This window comes from Lethenteron reissneri, chromosome 3 (genome assembly GCF_015708825.2).
Source record: "Lethenteron reissneri isolate LAM-NWPU_2019-01 chromosome 3, ASM1570882v1, whole genome shotgun sequence".
Lineage (NCBI taxonomy): Eukaryota > Metazoa > Chordata > Hyperoartia > Petromyzontiformes > Petromyzontidae > Lethenteron > Lethenteron reissneri.
In genome coordinates, this window is record NC_083781.1 from 12884606 (window position 1) to 12911846 (window position 27241).

The 27241-nt window shown below is 45.7% G+C and overlaps 1 protein-coding gene across 1 annotated transcript; it reads right to left on the reverse strand.

Moving 5' to 3' along the window:
• Positions 1 to 1689: 1689 nt before the first annotated feature.
• Positions 1690 to 26422, reverse strand: CAPN15 (calpain 15). The gene is made up of 13 exons (XM_061558767.1): positions 26071 to 26422; positions 19086 to 20892; positions 13864 to 14069; positions 12615 to 12708; positions 11964 to 12053; positions 10948 to 11168; positions 9802 to 9927; positions 9099 to 9251; positions 7129 to 7290; positions 5818 to 6050; positions 4136 to 4275; positions 2940 to 3118; positions 1690 to 2399 (listed from the first exon to the last, which is right to left on the reverse strand). Exons 1-13 carry the CDS (start codon positions 26346 to 26348, stop codon positions 2225 to 2227), a joined length of 3864 nt encoding a protein of 1287 aa, XP_061414751.1. The 5' UTR covers positions 26349 to 26422; the 3' UTR covers positions 1690 to 2224.
• Between the last annotated feature and the right edge of the window lie 819 nt (positions 26423 to 27241).

Sequence of the window (27241 nt, forward strand, 5' to 3'; positions counted from 1 at the left end):
TAACCACCACTTTATTATCCTAATAAATAACTGTGCACGCCACGCAGAGCATACCCCCCCCCGTGTACATAGACAACGATACGAATGGATACACAGTTAAGTGTCCATGGACGAGATGCAACACAGAACCAAATGACTGATTGACCACTTGTACAGTGTAAGCCCAGCCTCACATCTATACACAGCCGAGCATTGAAGAGTGAAGCACACGAGGGGAAATGGGTTGCCAATTACACGAGGCTCCCAGTCGGATATTATCTGCAAATTGAGAGGGAATGTGGTTGACAATGGGACAGAGTTGTGAAATCTAAGATAAAATATCATTTAGAGATTTACACCATTACATAGACTCCAAAAACCTGAGCAGCAAATACGATCAACTTCAAGACACATGTTTACAAGGGGTGAACCAACATTTCAAAGAGCAAAAGTATATTTATGGGATAATTTGGGAGCCTTTTGCATAATTTCCTCTTTGTAACATCGCTATTGAAGTTGCATTATCGCATTTAATTTGATTCCAACATTCCAAAATATCTACATGAAACCCATTCGTTTAATCCACTGCTGGATGAGGGCCTCCCCATTCTGTGGGTTGTGGGGGTTTGTTCGACCACACTTCATCGTTCGGACCAAAGCGGGTTGCAGTATAGATGTGGGCACATTGATTACAACATGTTGTGAGTGACGCTCACCAATACAAGGCACTATCCAGGCTCAACCCTGCTTTGCTTAGATCTGACGAGAATGAGCGCATTTCGGGCGATTTGGTCAAAGTAAAATATATAATAAATAAACATGCGAATGTCCCAGTGTTTTGCGCGTGTGTGCGTACACGTTTTGAAATGCAGAAGCTGTTGGGCGGGGTAGATGAGTCACACAGAAATGCTCATGTGCATAGACACCTCCCAGGCTGCAGGGCTATGAGATGACTGGTATACGACAGTAAAAAAAGGTGGTTGCCTGAACATTTGTACGACTATTTAAGCATTAATCCCCTTGCATGTGTGAATTTTCAATGGATGTTTTGAGTACGGCCACTTTCAAAATGCTCTCAAAGTGGCCGAACATTTCAATCGGGGCTCATCATCAAAATCGAGGCTCAACGCAGCCTTCCTGTGTCAACCATAACGAAGATATGTTTTTTTACTCTACAGTGTGTCTGCTATCAAGGAGGGCCATCGACCACAAAACATCATCCATCACATAATGCTCGCCTTTTACGTCAAGTGTTATTGACAAATGTGTTGATAAATTTGCTTCCTGGGTAAAGGAGATGCTCATTACTTTCCTAAACATTTATAATCAGTATGTATAATTTCCATCCGTTAATATTGGAGTCTATTCGACAGCTTCTGCCACGAAAGAAATTCAGCGCAGCAAGACAAGGCCATCCTCGTGATATTTTTTGTATTTTGCAGACAACTGCGCGTCAAATTACGCCTTGTGCCGTCTCGCCAACATTAAAGCCCGGTTGTTACTCGGGTAAATACAGCCGCTTCAAAACCTTTGTGGGGACATTGAAACGTGTAATCACCGACAGCACTCCCATTACAACGACAATGCTACATTGAGAATCAAGTGTATTGTACCTACACATGACATGGTAATACAATGGACACGTGGATTGCCTATTGATTCTAAGCCAAGCTAAAATGTTTCAAAATCACAGAAGCCCCATTTCCCCCCCCCCCCCCCCCCCCAAAAAGGACATATCGTGATAGGTAGTTGGAATAGATGAAAATGCAGTTTTTCAAAAAGCATTTTCAAATACAGTAAATGGATGCACATCATTAAAAGTTAAATATAATCTCTCAAAAAAATGTAATTACATCATATATACACAAAACACTGAGATGCATTTTACTGCAATATTCAGGTAATGTAATTAGAATTACTTTCCAGTGACTGCCTTTTTCAAATACGAACACGCCGTCTCTTCGAGATAGCAGCACCAATAAATACCAGAACACTCGTAGTGCCTCTTGGACACGCACAAGTTAGTGGGGGTTGCCTGTAAAGTGGTATTTGGTGTTACGACTACTGAGGATTGCCATTCTGCCGACGTTTAGCAGGAACACACACGTAGGAAGGGGAGTCAGAAAATTATCAAGTCATTCCCATGAGGATACAAAGGAGAGCAGCAATAAATCACGCAACGAGCTGCAGTGGCCGTAGCCCCTTTTGCAAGGGACAACAGTCTGTGGCGTCGCCCAGCTTGGCGCTACAGAGGCCGGGGGGAGTGTAACCCCAGACCGGGTCCCAACCGAGGTTCGTGGTTGTGGCCCCGGGGACCCCAGTCCCCGAGGCCCGGCGATCCGGCTTTACGATGTTGTAGTCGGTGCGTGACCGAGAAGCCGCTGTTTGCCTCCAGCTGGGACAGGATCAGCAGCACCTGCCTGTTGGGGAACAAGCAGTGGACATCGTCAGTGACCTCCCGCCCACACCGATTTATAATGGAGACAAAAAAAGAAGCCCATTCGGGAGTGCTTAGAAAGTTCGTAAAATGTTGGGTATCAAACTCCGCCTGAAGATGGAAGCTTGTGTTGCCTCCGAAACGTCGTGATTTTTATTTTTATTTAACTTTTATTAATTTTAATTAGATTTTTTACCTACGTGACTTTACCGAAAAAACCTAAGAATATGAATCATTGCAGTCATGAAAGCTTCAAATCTAGAATCATAAACTCCAGCAATGGCTACCGTAGAAAATCAAGGTCAGAATATCACTGGTGCCAGTGTTGTTGCCGCCAATCACACCCTCGTCATATCATGCAACATTCTTTCCACCACGTCACGCACCACCCCCCATCTGACCCGTAGATCTTCCTCTCTTGGGTCTCCACTCCTGTACAACACCCCGCACGATGCGATTATCTTTAACAATCCCTGAATGATGGCCGAATGAAGAGCTTGTCACAGGAGACGTGCGTGCGTACCGGTTGAGCGGAGGCACGCTGTCGGCCGTCTTGAGCCCCCCGCGAGTGGAAACGACGTTGAAGCTGTCGGAGCAGTCGCACACGACCTGCAGGTAGCGGTCAGGGTGGCGATTCTCCACCACCACGATGAGGCCCGCCCAGCCTTGCGTCAGATAGTAGCACGACATGCCCTCCCGCGCCTGGGGAATTCCACCGGTCAGGTTTGCTTTCTTGCGCGTCACGATGTTTAACAAACGTGCTGTTATGTTATGTCATTAGACTGCCAGATGAAAGCCCCCCTCACCCGCATGGTCATAGAGGGCCCGTTTTGATCATGTGCAGGAGTGAGATGGATTACGACATCGCAGGGTCACGAGAGATGGAGATGACGTGGGGAGGCCTCATTCAGCAGTGAGTATCACATGGCTTGTGATGGCAATCGACTAAACAAATGCCATGCTCGTTTTTCTTTCCAAAAGCAGCAAAAAGAGCACTCAGAATAGAAGGCAGGAGATACAGAATTGTGCTTTTTGTGGTCACTTTAAGCACTATGCATTGCGATTAACTAACTTCTCAATGCTGCCTCATACACACAAAGGCAAAAATATCACGGAATATTAAAATCTTTAAAAATACTATCGTGAAGCCTCAGCGTAAAAAATGCTGATGCTTACGAAAGATAATTGAGAGTATAGTCGAGGTTCAGATAAATAACCGTGAAGGCCTATAAATAAAATCACCACTTACTATTATTGCAAATACGAGATTGTATGTTTATCACAATCATAAAATCCACCACCTCAGCACACTCGGACAAATAAGCAACACCTTCGAATGCGATGAACATCATAGTTCTCGAAGATGGATGTTAAAAATTAATAAGGGTAATGTGTAGGGAAAAAACAAAACCTTTTATCAGACGCCAAAAGGCCAACCCAAACCAAAAAATAAAATGATCACCATCATTAGCACTGCACCCTCTCTGTACACCACCGCCAGCGCACACAAGTCCCTTGCCATCTGCATAATTCACATCGTGACAAAACGGTTGAAACCGCATATTGCCATGGCAATTTACCCCATCGGGCATAACAGGGACCCCATCGGTCGCCACGATTTCGCTAACCGCGCGCGAATAAAAAAGAAAGTGGGGGGCCCACTAGCCAACGCGCCCCCTCCTCCCCGCCCCCCACCCCCCCGACGTTCGTTCAGCTCACCTCATGGCATTGCCCCTTGTTGACGGCTAAATTAATAACGGCGCTGGCCAGCACGCTGGGGGGCAGCACCAGCTGCTCCACAAACACCGACTTGGAGCTGTGCACGGCCAGGATGTAGCTGCAGGGACTCGGCAGCTTGCCTGCATGTACGGACAGGATTGTTTTGAACACGTTGCGAGAGACATTTAAATCTCATTAGGGTCCTCAAGTCACCTGTCGTTTATACCACCCCCCCCCCCCACCGCCCCCCCACAGATAAGTTATTACATACAAATGAAAGTTTTCCAGTTGAACAACCTCGTGTACCGAACCGACCTTCTTAGGTAATCGCGAACAGTACTTTGCGTCAAAAGTTTGTTAAGGCTATATGGGGAATCTCAGTCTTTGTTGGGCTTAATGACTGATATTTGACAGGAACTATGAAGTGTTTAAACAGCTATTCTTACATCAATGCGAGTCATTGCATGGAGCTTGACATTGATTATGATTCTATAACATTGGCATTACTTTGTAAAATACCTCATGGTCATAATACCTGAAATAACAAAATAAAGTATATCATGCATATCATTTAATAATTTACCTATAAAATCGAGATTTCATGTACTGAGTAAATTTGAAAAACATAACCTTGTGTTTTTCACCACGCTTTAAGCATTCTGTTCATCGGCCTTTATTGGGAACAAAAACATCTATTTTCACAATCCATTTATTTTTCCCAATTATCAAATATTTCACAGAGACAGCAAAATATCCCTAAAATGGAGAAAGCAAAAAAGTATAACTTCTCCATCGAGTATAACTCTGCAGATTAACAGGTTCAGGATTGAATGGACTCATTTACAATTTGATGGCAGCAACATTTCTGCAGGGATGGATTTTGACAAAGAGGCCAAGAAGCCATGAGATGGAAAGTACTGAACACGAGGGGGTGGGGGGAGGAAAAGGTAACAAGCAAAATGAAGAAAACCGCTCAAGATCGGACAGGATAGATGTGGGTTATACTGGTAGGAACCACCTGGTTCCACCAGCCCAGGGGGGATTATTGTGTCCGTCCGTCGTGCATCCAAAAATGGGAGGGGTGGGGAGGGGCTGAGTGGGGAGGGTGGGGCTGGTTGGGGAGGGGCTGGGTGGGGAGGGGCTGGTCACCCCGTGGTGCCCTTATAAAACTCAACGTTTAACCTACTCACGCCGGCTTGTGCCCACCCTCACAGTCGGGCATATTTGCGGAAAACACCACGCCGCCGTTGACCCTGACCATTGACCGAGCAACCCAACGTTCCTACCAGCTCCCTCCGCAGGAATGTGTTGTGATGCAATGGCTCACAAGTGACGACATCACGTTTATCCCTCCGAAACAGGAGAAGGATTTCTCCACAACTCTGGCTGCCGCCTGATAATGCTGGTTGTAATTACTGGCGAAACGTCACGCTACTCAAACTGTAAATGCTGTGGATTTGCTCTCCAACACACCGGTGTGCTGTACCAGTGACGAATTGGTCCACGTTCTGTTTACGTGACAAACCTTTCTAGTTGGCTGTGTCGGGTGGTGGCGGGTTTAACGATGCACTTACATTTATGCGATCTAACCCAAACACCTCTCTTATGGAGGATGTTTGAGCCCAAGAGCTGTCAATGTCCAGAGTACTAAAGCAGAGAAGGCAGTAAGATCCCAGCCTCACCTGTCGGTGAATTGGGTGAGGTGGGACCAGCGGTTTGCCAGTGGTTGAAGGCCAGACAAATGATGGCGTACTGGCCAGGCGCCAGCATGCTGCTGCAGCCCACAAACTTCTTAACAGCCCTCTGGCTGTGCACAATGACCTTCTCCAAACACATCTTCTCTTTTTTGTCCGTGGTGACTTGGTAGATGACAATGCACAGATCCAGAATGTTTCCCTCCACGTCGTCTCCCCTCCTGCATGGCAAAAAAACAAAAACGTGTTTTGCCGAGAGACGACCTCGAGAACAAAAACACACAACTGATTTTGCCACGTGTTCAACAGACCGCTTTGTTTTAGCCTACTGCACAGCGCCTGCTAACATTATCTGGTGCGTGGGTTAACCGTCATCAATCATGCCACGAAAATTAATTTGGCATGTTCTGATTCATTCCTCTCGCCACCATAAAATCTATAAATTGTAAAAACTGAGTTAAGAATATATATATTTAAGTTTCCTTTGTACACAACTCTCTCATTGGCAGTGTCTGATCTGCGTCGTCTTGTTCATTCCATTAACCTAAAGAAAACGTTGAAAAAACTCGTGTGAATCGCAATCTATTTCTTTGCACACAATTTGGTGGAAGTATCCCGAGTGCAAGACTCAATTTTAATCAACGAATTGATATTATATCCAACATTCATATTGTGGTAGAATCACGGTTAGGTTAAACGAAGTGGGGGGGGGAAATTCTAGATTTGAAGCTTTCGTGACTGCAAGGAATCATACTGTTGGGTCTTTTCGGTAAAGTCACATAGGTAAAAAATAAAATTAATAGAAACAAATTATTATTTTATTTTGTTTCTATTAATTTTAAATTTTACCTACATGACTTTACCGAAAAAACCTAAGAGTATGGGGGGCAAAAAAAGCTGTCAAACTATCATGCAGGAACAATGGTCGACCATCATGACAGGAGGCCATTGTCAGCCAGCTGCTGGAGAGCCTCGTCAAGGTGTACGGGTCATGGGGTCATTGGATCAAACCTCGCCGTGCTGGTCAGTGCAAGTCGGTAAACGTTGGGAAATTATATAAAGAATAAGAATATTCATACTGGAGGAATCCGATGGGCTAGAAAACTCTTTTTCACGGATGTCAAGTCGGGGTGGGTAAGAACATAACAACAACAAACAATGCAAAAGTCACGTAGAAGGGAAACAATAAAATAATAAAAATAAAACATGATAAAATTCTCACGACAAATTTCAGCTATTTTGCTTCTAAAGTTTTATTTTTCTGATCAAATAATGTGATGAGATGTGCGGAGAGCTCACCTGGCACCTTCTTGAAACAGGGTCAAATCTACTTCGGTGTGGTAAAACACGCTGACGAGCGTGGCAGAGATGGGCCTGCCGTGGGACACGGGAAAGGTGCCCGGCAGGCGCACCTCATTCCAGTCCGGGTGCGTCTTGCAGATGTCCACGCTTTCGTAATACCTTGCACAAAAACAGGCCATTCAAAGTGCCTTCAACGTTTTGTAGAACCTCAACAATACTGAGTATTTGCAATGAAAATAAACACCCCCCCCCCCCGCCCACAATTTTAGCACGTGCCATGCATCGACTAAAATGTGTTATGCTCAAACGCACCTTAACATTATAATGAGAATCTCTGCCACATCACTCAGCCGGCAGCATACTAATTGCCACGTAAGCCAATGTAGTTACAAAAGCATTTAGAATCAGCGTGAATCATGCATCTGTTCAATAAACCATTACGAACCCGACTGAGAAATGTTACAAATGTAGTGGAAAATTGTAAACTAATGAAAACATAGATCAAATTTATGAAAATCCCAAGATAATTTAAATATTACATGAGAATGACGATGTTCAGAATTAAGATCATCATGATGATCGGGTCCGATGGAGATCACTGACAATGTTCACGATAATGATACCTATACTTGTAGGAAAAATTCTATGCAAGTGGTAACCTGCTGTTTGAATATTATAACGTTTGCAGATTAAGGAGAAATGGAACTCCAGCCAAAACATTTTCCTGAGAGATGTTTTGGAGCTCAGCCGAACGCAACTGTCAGAAACTATTAGATCAGAGTTTTCAGTCAAATGCCTTTCATACTTCAAACATAAACCCCACAGCTGAAACTCATTGTTGGCCGTCCCAGCTTCAGCTAAGATATCCATTAGAATTGTAGGTAAATAAGAGTGTGAAACTACAATACACTTCAACTCTATGAAAAAGTATTTTTTTTTATCACTGCAGAAACCTAAAAGTAATTGCCACAAGGCCACAGATGTCACAATCTCTGGGTAAGGCGATGGTTAAATATACAATGCCTGCCTAACACCTCTCTGAGCCAAGCCTAATTGACATCTGGAAACCTGTTGAGGGGGAACAATGTTCATTACACCCACACTAACAATGCGCAGCCACCCTATCGGACCGAGAAAAACAATAGCCAAACTTAAAGACAGCCCTTTGTCAATTGACAGCTGGATTAAGGCCTCCCCCAGGGCAGCAGAGTACCAGTCACAGAGAGAGAAAAAAACATTTACACCATTGGAACCTCATTTGCCAGTAAAAAATATGATAATTGTTTTTTTACCCTTCTATCTGGCAACAAGGAAAGCTATCTCGGGTGTGGACCAATCAACTTCAAGGACAGTGCATACATTATCAGAGTTATGTTTTTTGTTTGCATTATGACTGCAGGTATTGTGGTCTATGCAAACATGATTCCTTGTAAAAAAGGTGTCAGTTTTTTGGCCAGGTAGAAGAGTAAAAAAACAATTATCATAAAAAAACATGTTGGACAAAATTCCTGTTGGCTAATGTGGTTATGGCACACTGCTTGACGCTTGGAAAGAGCTGAACCCCAAACTCTCAAAAGCATTTTTTTTTTTACACAAAAGTGCCAATAAACTAAATTGCAGCTCTGCAATTACTTTCGCACACCAACTAGTGCTGATGGAGGAGCAGCAACTAAAGGTAACTCTGGTTAGCCCCACAGAGGGTACTTTGATCTACTCCTCCATGTATCCCCAGACGTCTTGGAAGAGGTGAGAGCACCCACACTTTTCCCCACCCCGTGTAACCTGCTGATTGACTGCGGTGTGCCCATGTATCGAGGTGGACAGGAGCAGGGGGGGGGGGGCATACAAGCATCTCTCAATGTTGCAACTGCTGCGCCAGAAAAGCGAATCGGGCACCCCGCGATAGCCAGTCAAGTGTGCGAGCCAATACAGCACAACGCCACCCTTGTATATTTATCCTTGCTTACCGTTTAAAGTCATCATAGTTCATCCAGAAGACGCCCTCGCTGTTGCCGTGCGCCATGAGTTCCGTACGCAGTTGAGGGGTCCACTCGGAGGAGTTGTCGGACCATGGCCCATTCCAGGAAAAGCGGCCCCAGGGATTGCGCAACCTCATCAGCCTGTACACCCACACGTCCCATCACACACCAGCACTCTTTCCTCATCGGTCTGCACACCCACGCGTCCCATCACACACCAGCACTCTTCCCGTCACAGTTTTTGCCCTACGAAGCTACTCGCGTAGGAGACAGAAAACACGCGCGCACTCCGACTATTTGCCACTGCAAGGGAATGTAAAAATGCACGTGCTGCGCCATTTGGTAACAACATCAGAAGGTTCTCAAGGTACAAAAGTAGCCAAACATACTACCCCCCCCCCTTCGAGGGGGTTCTCAAGTTCTCCCGAGTGGGGGCCTTGCTGCCAGCAGCGGTGTGAATAAGCACTTGCAGGGCTGCACCTTTACCAGAATGCTGCTCCAATGACTGATGGGGGTTGCGCTCAACACAACTGGCTACACTGAGCCAGTTGCAGAAATTTCACATTCCCATGTCATGGTTCAGTACATCTGCAGAACAATTGCCATTGACTCCCTACAAATCAACATTGATTTATTCGACCCTGAGGAGATAAGCGTAACATTTGGTTTCTGCATCGAACCCCCGGCTTACCTGTGGCCCTCGATGTCTCGCACATCTAGGATGGAGTAGGCGTGCCTTGGTCGCAGCCCCACGCGGTCATACTCGGTCTCGTCCGCCTTCATGTTCCCTCCGCCACATGACGCACCCATCAAGAAGCTGATACAGCAGCCAGTAGAGAAACATCGGCGCTTTACAAATGCGTTGTGACATTATTTATTTTTAGTACAAACTGTACTTCAAATAAACTTTTCGGTTTTTTTAGACACTACCAAAGACATTACGGTCCCACTGCTGGCGAACACATCAGGTGGTGTAAATCTGTTTGATGGCTCGGAGCCAGTGGTGGAAATGTCATATTCCCATAAGTGGGGATTTGATGGATATTTACATGACTTTCACATTCACTTGAAAAAAGTGGTTACGATGAACGATCCAACATCACAGTGCCAACCAGTTAGACAGTACGGGGCTGTGTGGCATTATTATCCACGCATTCATGGCAGGGGTGGGAAATCTACAGCCCCAATCATATGGCCTGTAGCCACAGGAGGCCTACCACTCTTCAACAGCCAGCAAACAAAATTCATCCATCACTGCAAGCATCTCAGCCACACTTTGTAATGTTTAGAGCTCTTCGTCACCTGTAAAGATGTACATTTATTGTGCCGTTATTAGATAACGCTTAAGGTGTGCATTAATATGTTGTTGTTGTCCGACGAAAGGTATTTGAACGTTCTGTCTGGGCCTCAGCAATGATAGGGCTCCCCCCCACCCTTGCCATATGGACAAAGCAGAATAAGCGCCGTGTCTCACGCAACTGGGGCCTTTCTTATCCACGGTGGCCTAGCACAAGCCCAGAGGCCTAAGATGTCATGCGGCCAACAACAAATAGATAGCACCATTACAATTGTAATGGATAAGAATTGATACGCAGAGCGCAAAATAAATAAAATAAAAATCGTGAATTGAGCAAGATTATAAGAACTTGTAGAAAACGAACAAAAATCGAAGGGAATTCCAAAGTTGGGTAGTGCACGTGGAGAAGCGGAAAGAGAAGTGTTTAGACCTGCAGTCTTGTTCGTCGAACGCAAGTTTATTTAGTTTAACCAGGTGAGCACTCGGAGAATAGTCTCACAGAAAAAAACCAAGACGCTATGCATAGCAATAGACGCTCACCCTGCCTCCTTGCTGCTGAGAAGTTTGGCCCAGATGAGGTCAGTGTCGATGGGCTCACTGGGGCAGATGGGGCTGGGCTGCAGCTGCACGCTCTCGCAGGGCGACCCCGTCAACGTGGCCAACCCCTCGATGGTGCGGCCGGCCTGCAGGGCGTTGTAGGAGCCGTGCAACTTTGCCAGCGCCTTCTCTATGAGAGGCACCCACAGCTGCTTCCGCTGGGCCTGATCGCACCACGGCACAACGCAGACATCGTCGTCGACATGAAGAACACGGTCTCGTGCGACAAGAGCGCGTACGCGCGTCGTGCACCAACCAGGAATGGTTGTGCACGATCATGTTCATTGGCCTACGGCAAACGACAGGGCGTTTCAAACTTCGTCCGAATATGCAACTCCCGATAAATATAAATTATGGGAAAAAGTTATCATTTCATAATGCATTAAAGTATATTTACAGCACTTTGACAATCCACTGCTTGATGAGGGCCTCCCCATATTGTGTGGGTTATTTCATTAAACTTCACCAGGCTTGTAAGTGTGGGTTGGTTAAGGCACAGAGCATATATATGGCAACATAGAAGTATAGCACAACAATGGATTTTGCTCATTTTGCTCATGAAAAATGAAATAATATTGGGAAAATAAACAGATTTTGAACCAACCAAATTGGCGATATTGCTAATCCAACACTCCAATGTCAGAATACGCCATTAATTATTTATCAAGATCAGATTACGTTTGTAAACAATTTAACAAACAATAAGGTTTACTCTACCTGACAACTGAAATTTGAATTGCCGTACTAACTCATAATAATAATACCACTAGCGAAAAGCAACCTTGTCCATTGTGAATGTGTTAATCTGCCGCTTTAGTTGCAGGCAAGTGAAATAATCGGCGGCGAGGCAGAAGCGGGAGCAATTGTTCGCGACGAAAACATCTTGCGGGCGACGTTTCACGTGACGCACGAGGTCACTTGAAAAATCGACAGCGACGCGAAGAAAATAAACAACGGACCTGGGAAAACAGCAGGCAGCGGCTGTCGTCGCACGGCAGCATGTCATCCACCAGCACCGTCTGCCACACACCGTCCTTACACAGACGCACCTGGAGCAAGGGGGGGCAGGTGACGATGTCATCACAGGAGACGGTACCACGAGGTTTCGCTGTTATACGGGGGGGGGCGCACGATCCAGATGGGCGCCGGTTCGATCTCAAGGTGCGGGCAGTTGACATCAATGAGCAAGCTTATTAAATCCACCCGGCCGTATATGAAATGGCATGTCGTGCACGGTGGGGTAAAGCGTGGCTACTGCCACCTCTTCCGAGATGTGTGGCCAGCGGTGAAGAGTAGGCCAAATACCCTGTACAGGGGCTCTAGTGGAAGCTCTTCTGCCAACAATAGCATAAACAAGCAGATGTAGGGTTGACATTTTACCTTCTTTTTATTCATACTTTATATATGTAGTATTGTTTTTTTGAAATTCAGATATACTGGTATGATTGTGTATCTCAGGATAATGAAACATTGCACAAAAATATGCAATTTTCAATTCAACAATTTCATAAATATTTTATTTAATAGACCGTACATTTTCAAAGCAATTTCATCAGTGGTTTAAAAAAACGTATTACCACTCGTCTGATAACATGTCATGCAGCTCTGACCTGATAGGCTCCCTCTGGGCAAATCTGCCTGGTCACCATAACCCTTTCCACAAGTTGTGGTCGTTCCGCCAACACAGCCAAGGCACTCAGAAACCTGAACAATGCAGTTCACACAAAAAATGAATGAATGAAAAGAACGAGCTTCCTCTTCATTTCCTTAGGCATCCAAAACAATCTTCAAGACGACAGAGTGTTGAGTGGGGGTGCGCGTGAAGACAGAAGTGACCCACTATGATATGTAATTCGAGTAGGTCAACACATTCCTGCGGAGGGAGCTGGTAGTAACGTTGGGTTGCTCGGTCAATGGCCAGGGTCAACGGCGGCGTGGTGTATTCCGCAAATATGCCCGACTGAGGGCGGGCACAAGCCGGCGTGAGTAGGTTAAATGTTGAGTTTTATAAGGGCACCACGGGGTGACCAGCCCCTCCCCACCCAGCCCCTCCCCACCCAGCCCCTCCCCACCCAGCCCCTCCACACCCAGCCCCTCCACACCCAGCCCCTCCCCACCCAACCCAGCCCCTCCCCAAAAGTGTAATTTGTACTGTACAAAATATATTTCAATAGAAGATAAACCAAAAGAGAAACATTTTCTCGACAAAATGATGCATGCAGAATATTACTAAAAGTTATTTTAGCCATGTGTTCATCAGTAATTTCACACACAACTGGAGAAACAGAATAATTCGAACTAGACGTTTTGTATGTATGTTGAACGTCTTTCGCACCGTACGTAGCCAACCGTGCTATTTCATGAGTAAAACCCATTCGACTATTTATCACTTTATCAAGTGGTAACTCGCTCAGCAGATAATAATGTAAGAAAAGGAATGTGTCCACAAATCTATAATTCGTTATTAAATAACAATACAACAGTCTTAGCTATGTTGTTAAAATGCTGGAAAACATGTTCCTAGAACACGTTTTTTTTAAACCAAAAAGCTCAAATTACGTTCTAACAGGACATAACAGAAGCGTTTGAAACATTCACAGCTGGCATGTTGCCAAACACCTGGAAATCTCTCAATTCTCGATACAATGCACGTAACCAACTCCGCGGCAGATACGTGGACGTTTACAGGAATGAGACTTGTACGATAACATCACCATATCACCATTGCCTGGGTGTGTACTTTTATTGACCTAGATCTGTCATCTAATAATTCTATAATAATGGATAATACCTTCATGGACAGCGTGCATATGACACACTAAGTAGCAGGCTCGTCAAGAACAGGAGTACAAAGCGTACCAGCAGTTTCCCAGCAGGCCCTGCGATATGTCACTGGGGCGCGGAGTGCGGAACACGACCCAGGGGATGGACGTCTCATGGGGCGCGCAGGTGATCTGCGTAGGCCGCAACCAGTGAGCCACACGCTGCACGATGGAGCTCTCCAAGTTCGAGCCCAGGGACTTCTTGCCAGGCACGAAGCTGTCATCCACAAAGTTCACTCCGGCCTGCAGCAAAACAAAGCGGAGCAGCATTGCGTCTCGTTGGCCACACGGGCAGCGGGGGGGGGGGGGGGGGGGGGGAGCCTGCACTTACCGAGGCGACATCACGCCAGCCCTGTAGTGCCAGAGGAGCGAGATGAATAGGCGGAACCCCACACAACCCGACTGAAGGTTAATCTCACTTTATAAAAATGTTTCATATTAAAGCCATTTGACTACAACAGTGTCTGAAATTGATGAAGGTGGCCGGGGTCAAACAGCAAAAATATAATTGAGTGAGAGTTCGTCACGGTGTTTCCTCATAGGCACAGTGGACACGAGCCAGAGCAGAATGGACGTTATTCTGTTCAGCAGGTTAACATCGGTCCGTTGTTTATAACGTAGCCTGCGTCATCGCGCCCCTCTCAACAAGGTCACACCACCACAGGGTTGCATCACACCATTTGCATTCGAGCTCAAGTGACCAAGATGGACGCAATCGCTGCCCGTAATGGACCGTAGCATCGTGCCCCTCATCGCTGGCGAGAGGGATGGGGTGGTTTGTGTCTCATGATGGGGAGGATGGGCCTCGGATAATACAAAATCGAGAATAATCCAAAAATATCCATTTTCCGTGGCTCTCGATGCTAGAAAACACTAATATAGGTATAAATTATGTTTAAGTTAAGAAAATTGCGTTTGTTAACGAACGAAACAAGCACTTGTAGCAAATAATGTATTGATCTTGTTTTATTACTGCCGATCGGCCGATCGATGGGAATGCTCAGTGATGACACTTTCCTGCTCCCGTGCAGATAACTCGGTCCACTAAGTGGACAGCAGCAGAGCCACGCCAATCAACATCAAACTCCACCCACTGTTGTAAAGATATGTAACTACTGTACTGTAGAGGCAATCGTGTGGATTTTGGTTGAACCGGAGCACATATTTCTTCAGTTTAAGCATGTGACTTGTAATAAACATTTCCAAGAATATCAATGTATAACTGTTTTTAGATTATTAATTTGGGCTTACGGGAAAATCCATGATTTATTCATTTATGTCAAAATCTCAGGTGCGCGGTTAATCCGCAAATCAGATAAAAACGCAAGCGCATAATCCATATATATAAAAGGCAAAGTTGTTATTATGTGCGCCTGTTCAAAATGTTTAGCGTACTTCCCGACATGCAACAAACTGGAAATTTGCCATGTGGGTACTTTCCAGACTGTACACTATGCAAAAATTATAAAAATACATTTTTGTGTTTTTTTTTTGGCGGGGGGGGGGGGGGGGAGCTCAATAATGCAGTAATTTTTTTGCACGGCAAGTGAGCTGTGACGTCACATCTGTCATGTGACCCACGCGCCGCGCGGCGACCCGACTTCGATTCCCGCTCACGGCCACCACAGGTCACGATTATTTCAACCGCTCCTGGGCCTCCCCGAGGTCGACTCAGCTTCAAACGAGTAACTGGTGTGTGAACATCACCACTGGGGGGACAAAGGCGGCCGGGTGTGGTGAATCCAAGTCCCGGGCAAAAGCTGGGTAGTAAAGCTAGTATATGTATAAAACTAAACTATTTATTGTTTTACCAGGTAAGGCCCAATGAGAATTATAGGTCTTGTTCAGAAGCGACCTGGCCACAAATGTATAGCAGCCAAATACGAATGATGTTGATTCTAAATGCTGATACACTAACGTTTGGAAAACCAAAAATTTCACTACATAATGAACCTTTTCTGAATATTGAGCAGATGCCAAAATACATAATTGCATGCATTTAATGCCGCATAAATGTATCAATTATAAAAGATTCGGATGCATATATCAATCATGTTGCATGTACGAACGTATAATTTATGCAAATTATATGTATACGATATGCTGGTATATTTAGGATAATGAAGAAAACCAAAATTGTACAAATTAGATGGTTACAATTAGAATCGAATTGCAAATCTCAATCAATTTTCAACCATGAATTGTGAAAAGGAATCAAATCGGCAGAGGATGTTGCATGCTAACATAATGAAGGAAAATAAAATAGTGCCAAGCAGGAGGGGCGAAGGAGCCAGGTGGAGGTGCAGAGCGCGGCTGGAGCAGCGGCCGGGACGAGAGGAGTGCAGAATACAAAAACCAAAATGCACGTTCGTGAGCGTGTACAGTTTATGCTTGAGCGGTAGTGTTGCGGTTAGCGCTACGCTGCGCTACGAAACCCGGCGACCCGAGTTCGATTCCCGCTCACGGCCAACACCAGTGACGATTATCTGAACCGGTCCTGGGCCTCCCCTAGGTCGACTTAGCCTCAAATGAATACCTGGTGCGGTGCGTAAACATCGCCACTGGGGAGACAAAGGTGGCTAAACGCGGTGCTGGCCAACCACCCCCTCCGTGTGCCGTGCCGGCTTTCATAGGTGCTCGTTAACAGCACTTGCCCCAACAGTCTGTTAAGGCTATATGGGGGATTTGTGTCTTTGTTATATGCTTGAAAGCACATATTCATTTTTATCAAAAGGTTAGCTTCTCTCATAAGGCATGTTCATTAAACGCCTCTGTAATTACAATGGTGTACCAATGCAATATTCATACTGTTTTTTTTTAAATAAGCCTTAGCACATTATTATTATTTAGCTTATTAGTTGTTCAATAAATTAAACGTTTTCTTTGGGCGACGTGGCACGCGGCAACCTTGGGATGACGCAGATCAGTCACGGCCCACGGAGCAATTACATGATTGAGGTTAACTCCTCTCATCCTCAAATTAACGCATCTTCCATCCAGGTTCTCAACATCATCACAGACGACAGAGCCGTGCCTGTGTGTAATGCGAGGTCACTGTACGCGATGGCACTTGAGTGACGCAGAGTTTAGAGCCTCGGGCGGTCGGCGTAGGTAACACGACCCTTGGATCGTTAAGACACTCCAAGGACAACTTTTGTGATTCACTAAATTGCTGATCTATGCTCTCGTACCCAAAGTGCCACAGATAACAGCAGTTTCAATGGACTTCAGTACGAAAACCCAATTTATCTTTGAAAAGATGACATGAACATCACAACTTAAATGAACAAATGTGTGTGTGTCATTGGCGATTGAACAACATTTCTCAGTGGAAAACTTATTGTATTTAATACTTTTGGAAAATGTTAAGATTCAGTCATTTGTTTGCCTGGATTAAACTTCTGCTTTAAATGGAAAGCATTTTTGTTTAAGTATAAGAATTTACAATCCACTAGTAGATACAGGCCTCCCCACACTTTTTTTGTCATGGGGGTTGTTTAACCATACTTCACCAGTTTAGTCAGTGCCTATTAGTGAAATAAGGGTGGGAATTTACCAGCAGTGGTTCTGATATTTTCCCACTAACGTCAACCATTTCTGGGAATTGAACTCAGTTTGCCAGGTTCATAGGGCAATGTACGAACCCCTATGCCACTGCTCCGCCCCATGCGTTTTGTTTACAGGCGTTCAATTTTTAATTTAAAACCTCATGAGAATATTCTGAATGAGTATAAAATCATACTCTTTGGGTCTTTCGGTAAAGTCACGTACATAGGAAAAAAAAAATCATAGCAACTGTAAAAACAACATGACGACTGAATCAAAAAAATGAATCAACATGAAGGAAATACAGCGAAAAGAGTAATGGAGCAATACATGAACTGGAAATGAAAGCGACACCTGGGGAGACATGACTCGATTTGACACATCGCACGTCGCCTTACGGGGCAGCCGATATGAACTGCGACACCATTAAAGGGGGAAATGAAAGAGCCACTGAGAAATGTTGTTCAATCGCCAATGACACACAATGACCCAGAAAGTCCATAAACCAACGTGACGTTTCTTACCTAGTACTGAAAACCAAGAATATTTTCACCCCACCTCATTAAATCATGCTGGAGACAACAAAAAAACCCCAGTGGTTCCCAAACCTTTCTGTGCCCCTGGACCACCGTCAACCCCTCAAAACCTTTTCACAGACTTCCACGCAAAAAACCACATGGGTGTTGTGAATAAAAAATAATATCCGCAACTGTGCCACGGATCACTTCCCACGGCGTTGTAAGTCACCACTGGCCTGCGAACCACACGTCGGGAACTACTGCTTTACGCAACACACACACACACATTTATTATTTTATACATAAATATCTGTGCGGCGTATTGCAAATGCACCACGACAGGGCTGGCCGCGCCGAGTTTACGAGCACCCGAGCACCCTAGGCATCACTGAAAAATCTGTGGGGGGAAATAGTGGGGAGGGGGTCACCTCGAAAATGCATTTTTGTGCAACCCTTTCAGCAAATATTTTCCCGCCCCAGGCAACTGCTTATGTCGCCCCACGCTTATGCTGCCACTGCATCCAGCAGCAGATAAGAGGTCTGGCTCCAATGTATTGAATAACTGAAAATGATAACTCACATTAATAAATAAATAACCGTGCTGTAGTATATAGCGAAAAAAAAGTGGTTTAGAATTGCACAAATCCATCATATTGGACACGGGTAATCATTACGACAATCATAAACTGCCTTTTTTTACTTGGGAATAGTATATCAACCAATCTGGACTGTAAGGCAGAAATAATCTTTCCACCTTTCATGATAGAATGGTGAAATGCTCATGAAACAGCAATGTGTTGGACTCGTAAGTTTTTCGTCCACGATGGGATGTGATGTATGTAGAACTTCTTTCGAACCATACGTAGCCAACCACGGCCGTCAAAAATCTAAATTATTTCCCATCTGCAGTAATAGGTGGAGCCGTGGTGCAGTGGTTAGCACGCCCCCCCCCCCCCCCCCCCGAGTTTGATTCCCGGCCACGGCTAACATGAGCGGCGAGAGATATATTGTCCGATGATTTATATTGTTTCTTACATTCTCAAAAGGACTCCAATTTACATTTTGTGTTACAATTATCAAGATCATTCACAAATGTTGACCGAGGTTGAAAATTTCATGAAAGTGACCGGTGTTAATGAGTTTCCCCCGTGTAGTTTATACGATGGTGAATGGTATCTGTTACGGGCGGTCTCACCTCTTTGGATGCTTGAACGATGTTTTCACGAAGCTCTTCTGCCATCTTCTCATCGCTGTTCCTCTGAGCATTTATGTTGATACTTTCTCTTCTCTGTAATTTGTGCATACTCTTCATCTGTGGTTTAAGCTTTGGGTTGCTGCATGCTTCACAAACCTTATCCTTGACATCGTTATGCAGTGTACAAACACTGCAAACCCAAACACCAGGGTTGCTCCTATCTGACTGACAGATTGCACAGCCAATATCAATGGCCTTGTTATGATAGGTGCACTGCTTGCAAGTCCAGCCAGTTTTTACAACAGATGGAGGTTGCTGACACCCTGGCAATTTGGATGCTTTACATGCAGCACACTCAAGATTCTTCAATGAATTCACCAATGTGCACTGTGAACAGGTCCACACGAGAAAATGTGGGCTTGAGGAAGAGGTGTGCTTATGCTTAATTAAATTGGCAGTTGAACCAATGGCTTCGCTACTCCTTGGCACGTCATTGGCTGCTACAAAATTTGGGCGATTCCTGTTTCCAGAGACTTTTCCACCACTAGATTTGGATGCGGACACAAACAATTTTGGGGGCTTTGAACCCTCGGGTGTGCACTGCTTGGCCAGTTCTTCCCTTCGAACTCCTTTTGGCTGCGGCTCGGGAAGGACATCAAACCTCCGGACAAGTGCAGGACGCTCCACCGGACTTTCAGACTCGAAACTCCTGCTCATCGACACAACCTCTCCTCCTTCTGCGGTGAGAGCAGGCATCGGAGATTCTCTCTCGGCTTCTCCAACGTTGCCCGCAGTCGGGACACTCTCTGGGTACGGGTGAGCATATGCCGAGCAGTTGCTGCAATCTCCATTTTGCGTCGATGCCTCGGGAAGTCCTGTCCTGCAGTTCACGCATTTTAACTGACCGAAATTGCTCGGCGATATGGAGGTGAAGAATGCCGCCAACTCGTCAGGCTTACACTTCACATCGCTATTGATGCAGCTCCTCGGTGCTGCGTGAGATGGGCGATGGTGGGCATTGTGTGGACGCATCTCTTTGCGCATCTTGGGAAAATTAAGAGAGCTGGGAGACTGTGCACTGCTAAATTCCATCATCCGGTCTAAGGCCTCTGGCTCATCACCTTGGTCACTCACTTCAACATCGGTGTTTTGTACAAATCTATGCCCTGCATCTTGTCTAGAATGTGGGTTTATGACATTGGAAACTGCGACATTGATTTCAGATACAGTGGGACTGATTATTGGTAGAGAAACTTTTTCAGGGGCGCCACAGGCATTACACGCTTTATCCGCTATATTGTTCTCTAGAGTGCAACACCTGCAGACCCACGTTGTTTTAGGAATCTCACTGACGACTGAAGGAAGACCGGTTCCCAAACTCGGCAAAACCGTGTTATTATTTTCAGGCAGTGCATCAGTCTGCATTCCACAGATACCATCGGCAGTGTCTCTTGACACGTCTGTCTTTTGTTCGGGAGGTTGGGCTTCTTTTTCCGATGTCCTAGCTACTTGTGCCAACTCACCGGCTGTAGAGAAAAGCGTCCTTGAATTCTGGCAGGCTTGGCAATGCGTTGCCGTATGCGCATTCTGCTGGCCACCACACGCTTGACAATTCAAGGTTTTTTCGACTGCGACCAAGGATCCGCTGTTCACAGAGAGCCCATTGCTCAGCCTCAGAATATTCTCTAGATTGCACTCCATGCGAGGGCTCTCGCAAATGGAGCATCGGCTGAGCCCCTCTGGGTTGAGCAGAGTGCAGCGTTTGCATGACCACTGGCCGCTGCTGCCCATGTCTCCGTCATCCGCCCTGCAGCGAAAAGCAGAGGTCAACCAACAGCACCACCATCACATTTCATCTGAACAACGGCGTGATGGTGAAAACTGATGGACGATTAATTGAACTCATGAACCCACTGATGCACATACAAATTATTTCGTTAAATGACACATAAACAGTCTCTCACAACGTCGTGAGAATTATTTTATTATGTTTTATTTTTATTATTTTATTATTTCCCTTCTACATGACTTTACCGAAAGAACCAAGAAGATGAATCCCTACAGTCACGAAAGCTTTAAATCGAAATTTAGTCTCTCACAGGTTAAAACTCTTTTAAAAGAACCAAGTCCCCACATTCTATGATGATGGCAATCATCCTTAACAATTTTATCTGAAAAACCTTTTTTCAACACAACTGGGATATTATAACTTCAAGTAGGATGAATTTCCTTTTTCATTTAAAGCAAGACTTATCATCCTTTTAATAATAATTCTCAATTCTAAATATATATTAAATATGCATGTAAAGCATACATTCACACAACGACAGAGACTAACCATAACCACGCAATCACACTTCCATACCAAATCTCTCAAATATGCAGTACATAATACACGTTGCTACACATGAAAAGCACATCATTATACATGAACTTGCACACACACGGGCACGCATACATTAAACACGTTAATACACGCAGAACGACACATGCGTATGCAACACAGCCTTGAAAATGCTATGAGTACGCGCCAAAATTAATGCCTGCCTTGAACAGATGCCAGAACTATGACCTCCACAAAAATATATGAATGCCCTGGCAGATAATGAAAGACACAACACGAGCATCTGTTACTATTTGAACGTGCAACTAATGTCCGATTCAAACCGATAAAGAAGTTAATTGTTGTAATATAGCAACATTTATAAAAAAAAATCTATTTTTTCTGAATGAATCAATAAGCAGAGCATGTTTATACTTTAGCGCTGGGTCTCCACACTTCAGTTCAATCAACATTCTAAATTTTGTCAGAAAGATGCACGGATACCATGTACCACTGCATACGCAATGCGTGTGACGTCTTAAAACAACATCTTGAGACGCCTAAGGCTCTCCTCCTGGGCAAATAACGCATGCACAAGGGAGACTGGCAGCACATCTTCCGAGGGATCTCCCCAATACTCTTCGATAAGTTGCTTTGGGTAGTTGCTTTGGTTTGGCTGTTACAGCGTTTGTCATTCAGAATCAATCGTGAGAACCCTACATACACATGGGTGTGGTGTTCACCAACTTGCAGTGCCCCAAAGTTCTGAAATAAACCAATTCTGAAGGTAATTGTGTTCTTCATTTTCTTAAACCAATTCTTATCCGTAGTGTGGCGTTATGATCCAACTTTCTCATGTCTGAGCTTGAGCGCCGGCTTTCTGCTCTTTGTGTCTCGCGTTGATCGATTTTCGCACGCCACCACTTTTCCCTGACCTCTGATTAGCGCGGTCGGCTACTCGACGGTGCAAAAGCAGTTCAATGTACAGAATCAGAATCGTTATTTAGACTGAGGCAAAATCACACGGCAGACTTTGCTATTGTGTAAAATTAGAATTTTTAAGTGGGAATTTACTACAAATCACAAGTAGAGGTCAAGAGCCTCCAATCTTGTGTAAACCTACACATTCAACGCACATAACATGTTGGCAAAAGAACATCAGAATATAAACACAAGAACATCAGAATATAAACACACAATTCCATGACTAAAGGATAAATCAGCTGTGCCAGTTGAGGTGGTTCGGGGCCCTGACAAGAATGACCCCCCTGGATAAGACTCGCCCAGGTACCGGGGGGCACGTCCCTCCTGGCGAAGACCCCGGGGCCGGCCCACAGGACACGCTGGCGGGACTATGTCGCTCGGCCGGCCTGGAAACGCCTGGCAATTCCCCAGGAAGAGCTAGAGTCTTCGTATAGTAGTGTATAGTGTAGTGTATAGTGTAGTAGTGTATAGAGTAGTGTATAGCACTTTAACATCATGCTAATCTCTCACATTATCATAGCTACTTCTATGCTAAATTCCTCTGTTGATATGTAAACTCCTTTGTCAAGGCGCTCTTCTCCTCCCACCCAGCTTAAATGCGCTGCCAAGCTTAGCAGTGTTCATTGGAGCGCTGTCTTTCCGACAGCTCTGTTTCTTCACCTGAGGACGGCTGCTTGTGTTGTGGCCGAAACGTCGTGAGAATTGTATTATGTTTTATTTGTATTATTTCCCTTCGACGTGACTTTACCGAAAGAACCAAGAAGATAGTGTATAGCAGTTTAGTGCTAGTCTGTCGCCAGGGAAAGGGAGGTCTGGACCCCCCCTACTCAAAATGCTGCCGCCGACAAGCGGAATGAGAAAAAAACGAATTATGTAAATCCATCACAAGCTATTGCTTAGTGAATAACTGTTGCATTTACAGGAACACCGTGACATCCGTGGCGTGAGAACTTAAGAGTTTTTTTGTACTGACAAGCATCTTATCTGCGAGTCTCAGGGATAGATAAAAAAATATATATAAACATGAAGCGTAAACCAATTGGGAAATGAAAGAAGTGAAGAACATCACGGATGGGCATAACAATAGCACTAATGAAATTCATACATTTCATATAAGTCGCTATTCAGTCTCGTGATGGGATTTGGATAGGTAGATAGAATGGATTTATTTCAGCAGAAAGGGCCCAATAAACTGTTTGGCTATATTTCACAGACCTGCAATTTTAAAGTTATACAATGCAAATCTTCAGTTACAATAGAAAGGGAACGTCAAAACCCCAGAGAAACCTTTCCAGTGAGTAGTACGCGTCGAACAATGAAAATAATGTACTAACAATTTACGTTGTAAACTTTCATTGAATTTTTACTCAAAAACCGGCAAACGTCGTAACGAAGGCCCTGGAAAACTGTGAATTGTGTTTTTGTTCTTTACTCAGCAGAGCTGAAGTTACACCACCGTTCGCATATCTCTCTCTCTACATAACCACAAACAATACCCTTGTTTTCCCCCAGGTCGCTGTCGAAATACCCGGACGACGGCGCTTTGTGCAATACCTTACAGCTGTCTACAGATGCAACACAATAGGCACGATAAAGAACCCCCCCCCCCATGAGACGCGTGGATTTTGTTTATTTGTTACAAAAGCTGCATTGGTTACAACCACGTCAGATACTAGAACACATTTTCTGTTAAAAGGCTCTTTCCACGTTCACTCAGGTGGCCCTTGAAAAATAGACTTCTGGTCTCAATGGATCTCTTAATAATTCACGGCCCTTTCTAAATCCACTGTTGGATAATGGCCTCCCCCCCACCCATCCCCATATCGCGATTTTTTTAAAGATTTTTTGTAATATAAACTCCACCGTTCGATAGCCAAATCCCTCGCAAGCGCACGTACACAGACGGACAGACAAAAAAAAATCATTTTATAGGCAAGATGATGATAACCATACACGATACCAGTAACACAAACACGCAGACGAATACACAAAGACCAGTAATGTACTTGACACGCATGCTCACGTGTTATACACACGCACACATTGACATCGCTATAATACAGATGGGGGCATCAGTAATACACTTACACAGTGGCAACACGAACGTCTCTGTATTAAACACACACACAGTATTCTTCTGTAATACACACACGCGTACTGGCAACAGAAATAACCACACACACACAGTCAACATCGTTCTGCATGAAATACACAGATTATAGTGAGATCAGCATACACTTAGCAACGCCACCAACACATCAAACCTACATTTAACTTTAACACAAACTGATATCCCAAATGCGTTGTTAACACACGTGCTGCCCGTATTATTAAAAGGTTCCACCAATAATATAACTAATTGACAATGACGCAGTACACAAATACCTCTAATACACAAATACCTCTAATACACAAATACCTCTAATACACAAACTTGAAAACCTCTCAGACATGTGCACACATCTAATACGCTTACAGATACCACAGACATCTGTACAGTAATAGGTTTTAACCCTTTCAACTGGTACAAAAACTGACACCTTTATACAAGGGATCATGTTTGCAATAACCACAACACAAGCAGTCAAAATGCAAACAAAAATAAACTCTGATACTGATGTACTTGAAGTTGATTGGTCGACTGACTGCTTGTGTTGTGGTTATTGCAAACATGATCCCTTGTATAAAGGTGTCAGTTTTTGTACCAGTTGAAAGGGTAAACCCCTATTACTATATATTACCACTGGTAAAGGAGGTCGCAGTGTAAACATCTGTACACACACTAATACACAACTGAGAACTAAGATGACTCATCCTGTATTACAATATTGGAGGATATCTTCTAACAGATACAATACAGCCCGCATACAGTACACATTAGTATAATAAACATGTCCACGTGCAATACATTAGTATACTGTACACATCCAACACATGTATTTATATTAAACACTATAAGATATAGAATACAGTACAAATATATCTTCAAGGTCTACTTAGCCTGGACAACTGTGCAATAATAACACTATGTAACACGGTTTTAGTTCCTGGGTACTAAGTGTTATTTCGTAATTGCTTATGCCTCAAGAGTATATAAAGTGGCTATTGTTATTACCCACAAACTTTGCTCTTGTGCCCAGGACTTTACGTGAAGGAATTACACAAATGCACACATTGACAATTGTTACATTTAAAAATATCACCGTCCTGGTCACAAAAGCAAAGTTTGTGGGTAATAACAACAGCCACTTTATATACTCTTGAGGCATAAGCAATTAGTAAATAACACTTACTACCCAGGAACAAAACCTCGTGTTATATAGCGTTGTTATTATAATACCCATGCAGAGAGTACCAGCAGCTGCTTGCCCCTAAAGAGTTCCACGTGTCAACAAGGCGCTCGTGCCAGGCTAGGTGCACCTCAAGTCCCCCCCCCCCCTCACACAGGTAAAGGCCTCCCGTAAAGTCCTCACAGACTATTGGGTCAAGTGCCGACAGCGGCGATGTTTCACTCCGCACCGCGGCAGGTGCTAATTGGAGGCCGAGGCGACCTAGGGGGAGCCCAGTCGCGGCTCAGACCAGCGGCGCTCTAACCTCGACACCACAACCAGCAGCCACCACCACGGCCCTCGTGTGCCAGGCTAGGTGCACCCACAAGCACCCCCCCATCTCGCTCACCTCGCCTGACGAGGCCTCGCCGCCCGCCGCTTGCGCCGCACGGTGCCCGTGGACGACACGAAGAAGGCGGAGTCGCCCAACACGCGGTAGTGCTGCTGCTGCGGCTGCGGCTGCTGCTGCTGCTGCTCCTGCTGCTGCTGCGTCTCGCTGCCCCGACTCCCCTCGCCGCTGGCGCGACCGCCGCCTGGGTCCGCGATCCCCGAGTTCGCCGCCGTCGCCACCGCCGCCGTCTCCGCCGCTGTCGCCTCCTCCACGAGAGACGACGCCGAGGAGCCCATTGGAGGCGCCAGGCCACCCAGCAGCCCCCTGCCGCGCTGCTCGCCGCCGCTGCTGCTGCCGCCTCCTACCACGTGACACCAGCAAGGGGGGAGGGGTGATACTGACCCCGCCCCGTTTGCCCGTCCCCCCCCCCGCCCGCCCCCACTGCCCCGTTCGCCCCCCTGCCCCACTCGCCCCCCCGCCCCACTCGCCCCCCCGCCCCACTCGCCCCCCCCCGCCCCGTTCGCCCGCCCCACTCGCCCTCCCCCCCCGCCCTGTTCGCCCGCCCCCCCCGCCCCACTCGCCCCCCCGCCCCACTCGCCCCCCCGCCCCACTCGCCCTCCCCCCCCCGCCCCGTTCGCCCCACTCGCCCCCCCCACTCGCCCCCCCCCCGCCCCGTTCGCCCGCCCCCCCGCCCCACTCCCCCCCCCCCGCCCCGTTCGCCCCACTCGCCCCCCCCCGCCCCGTTCGCCCGCCCCCCCCCCGCCCCACTCGCCCCCCCGCCCCACTCGCCCTCCCCCCCCCGCCCCGTTCGCCCCCCCACTCGCCCCCCCCCCGCCCACCCCCCCCCCCGCCCCGTTCGAAACGTCGTGAGAATTGTATTGTTTTATATTTTTATTATGTTTTTATTTCCCTTCTACGTGACTTTACCGAAAGAACCAAGAATATGAATCTCTGCAGTCACGAAAGCATTACATAAAAAAAGAGTTTGTATCTTAACAGGTACAGCTCACTGAGCTATTCGCTTATTTTTCAGAAGCGATCTGCCCACTAATGACAGCTCAACGAAGTGGCTTTTGTGTAAATGTAAAGTGCCACACATTGGAAAATGAAAAAAGGAAATGTTCCGGTCCATGTGCGGCGACGGTGACTCTGTCTTGCTAACGAACGCGTTGGGAGTCGGTTTGCTCTG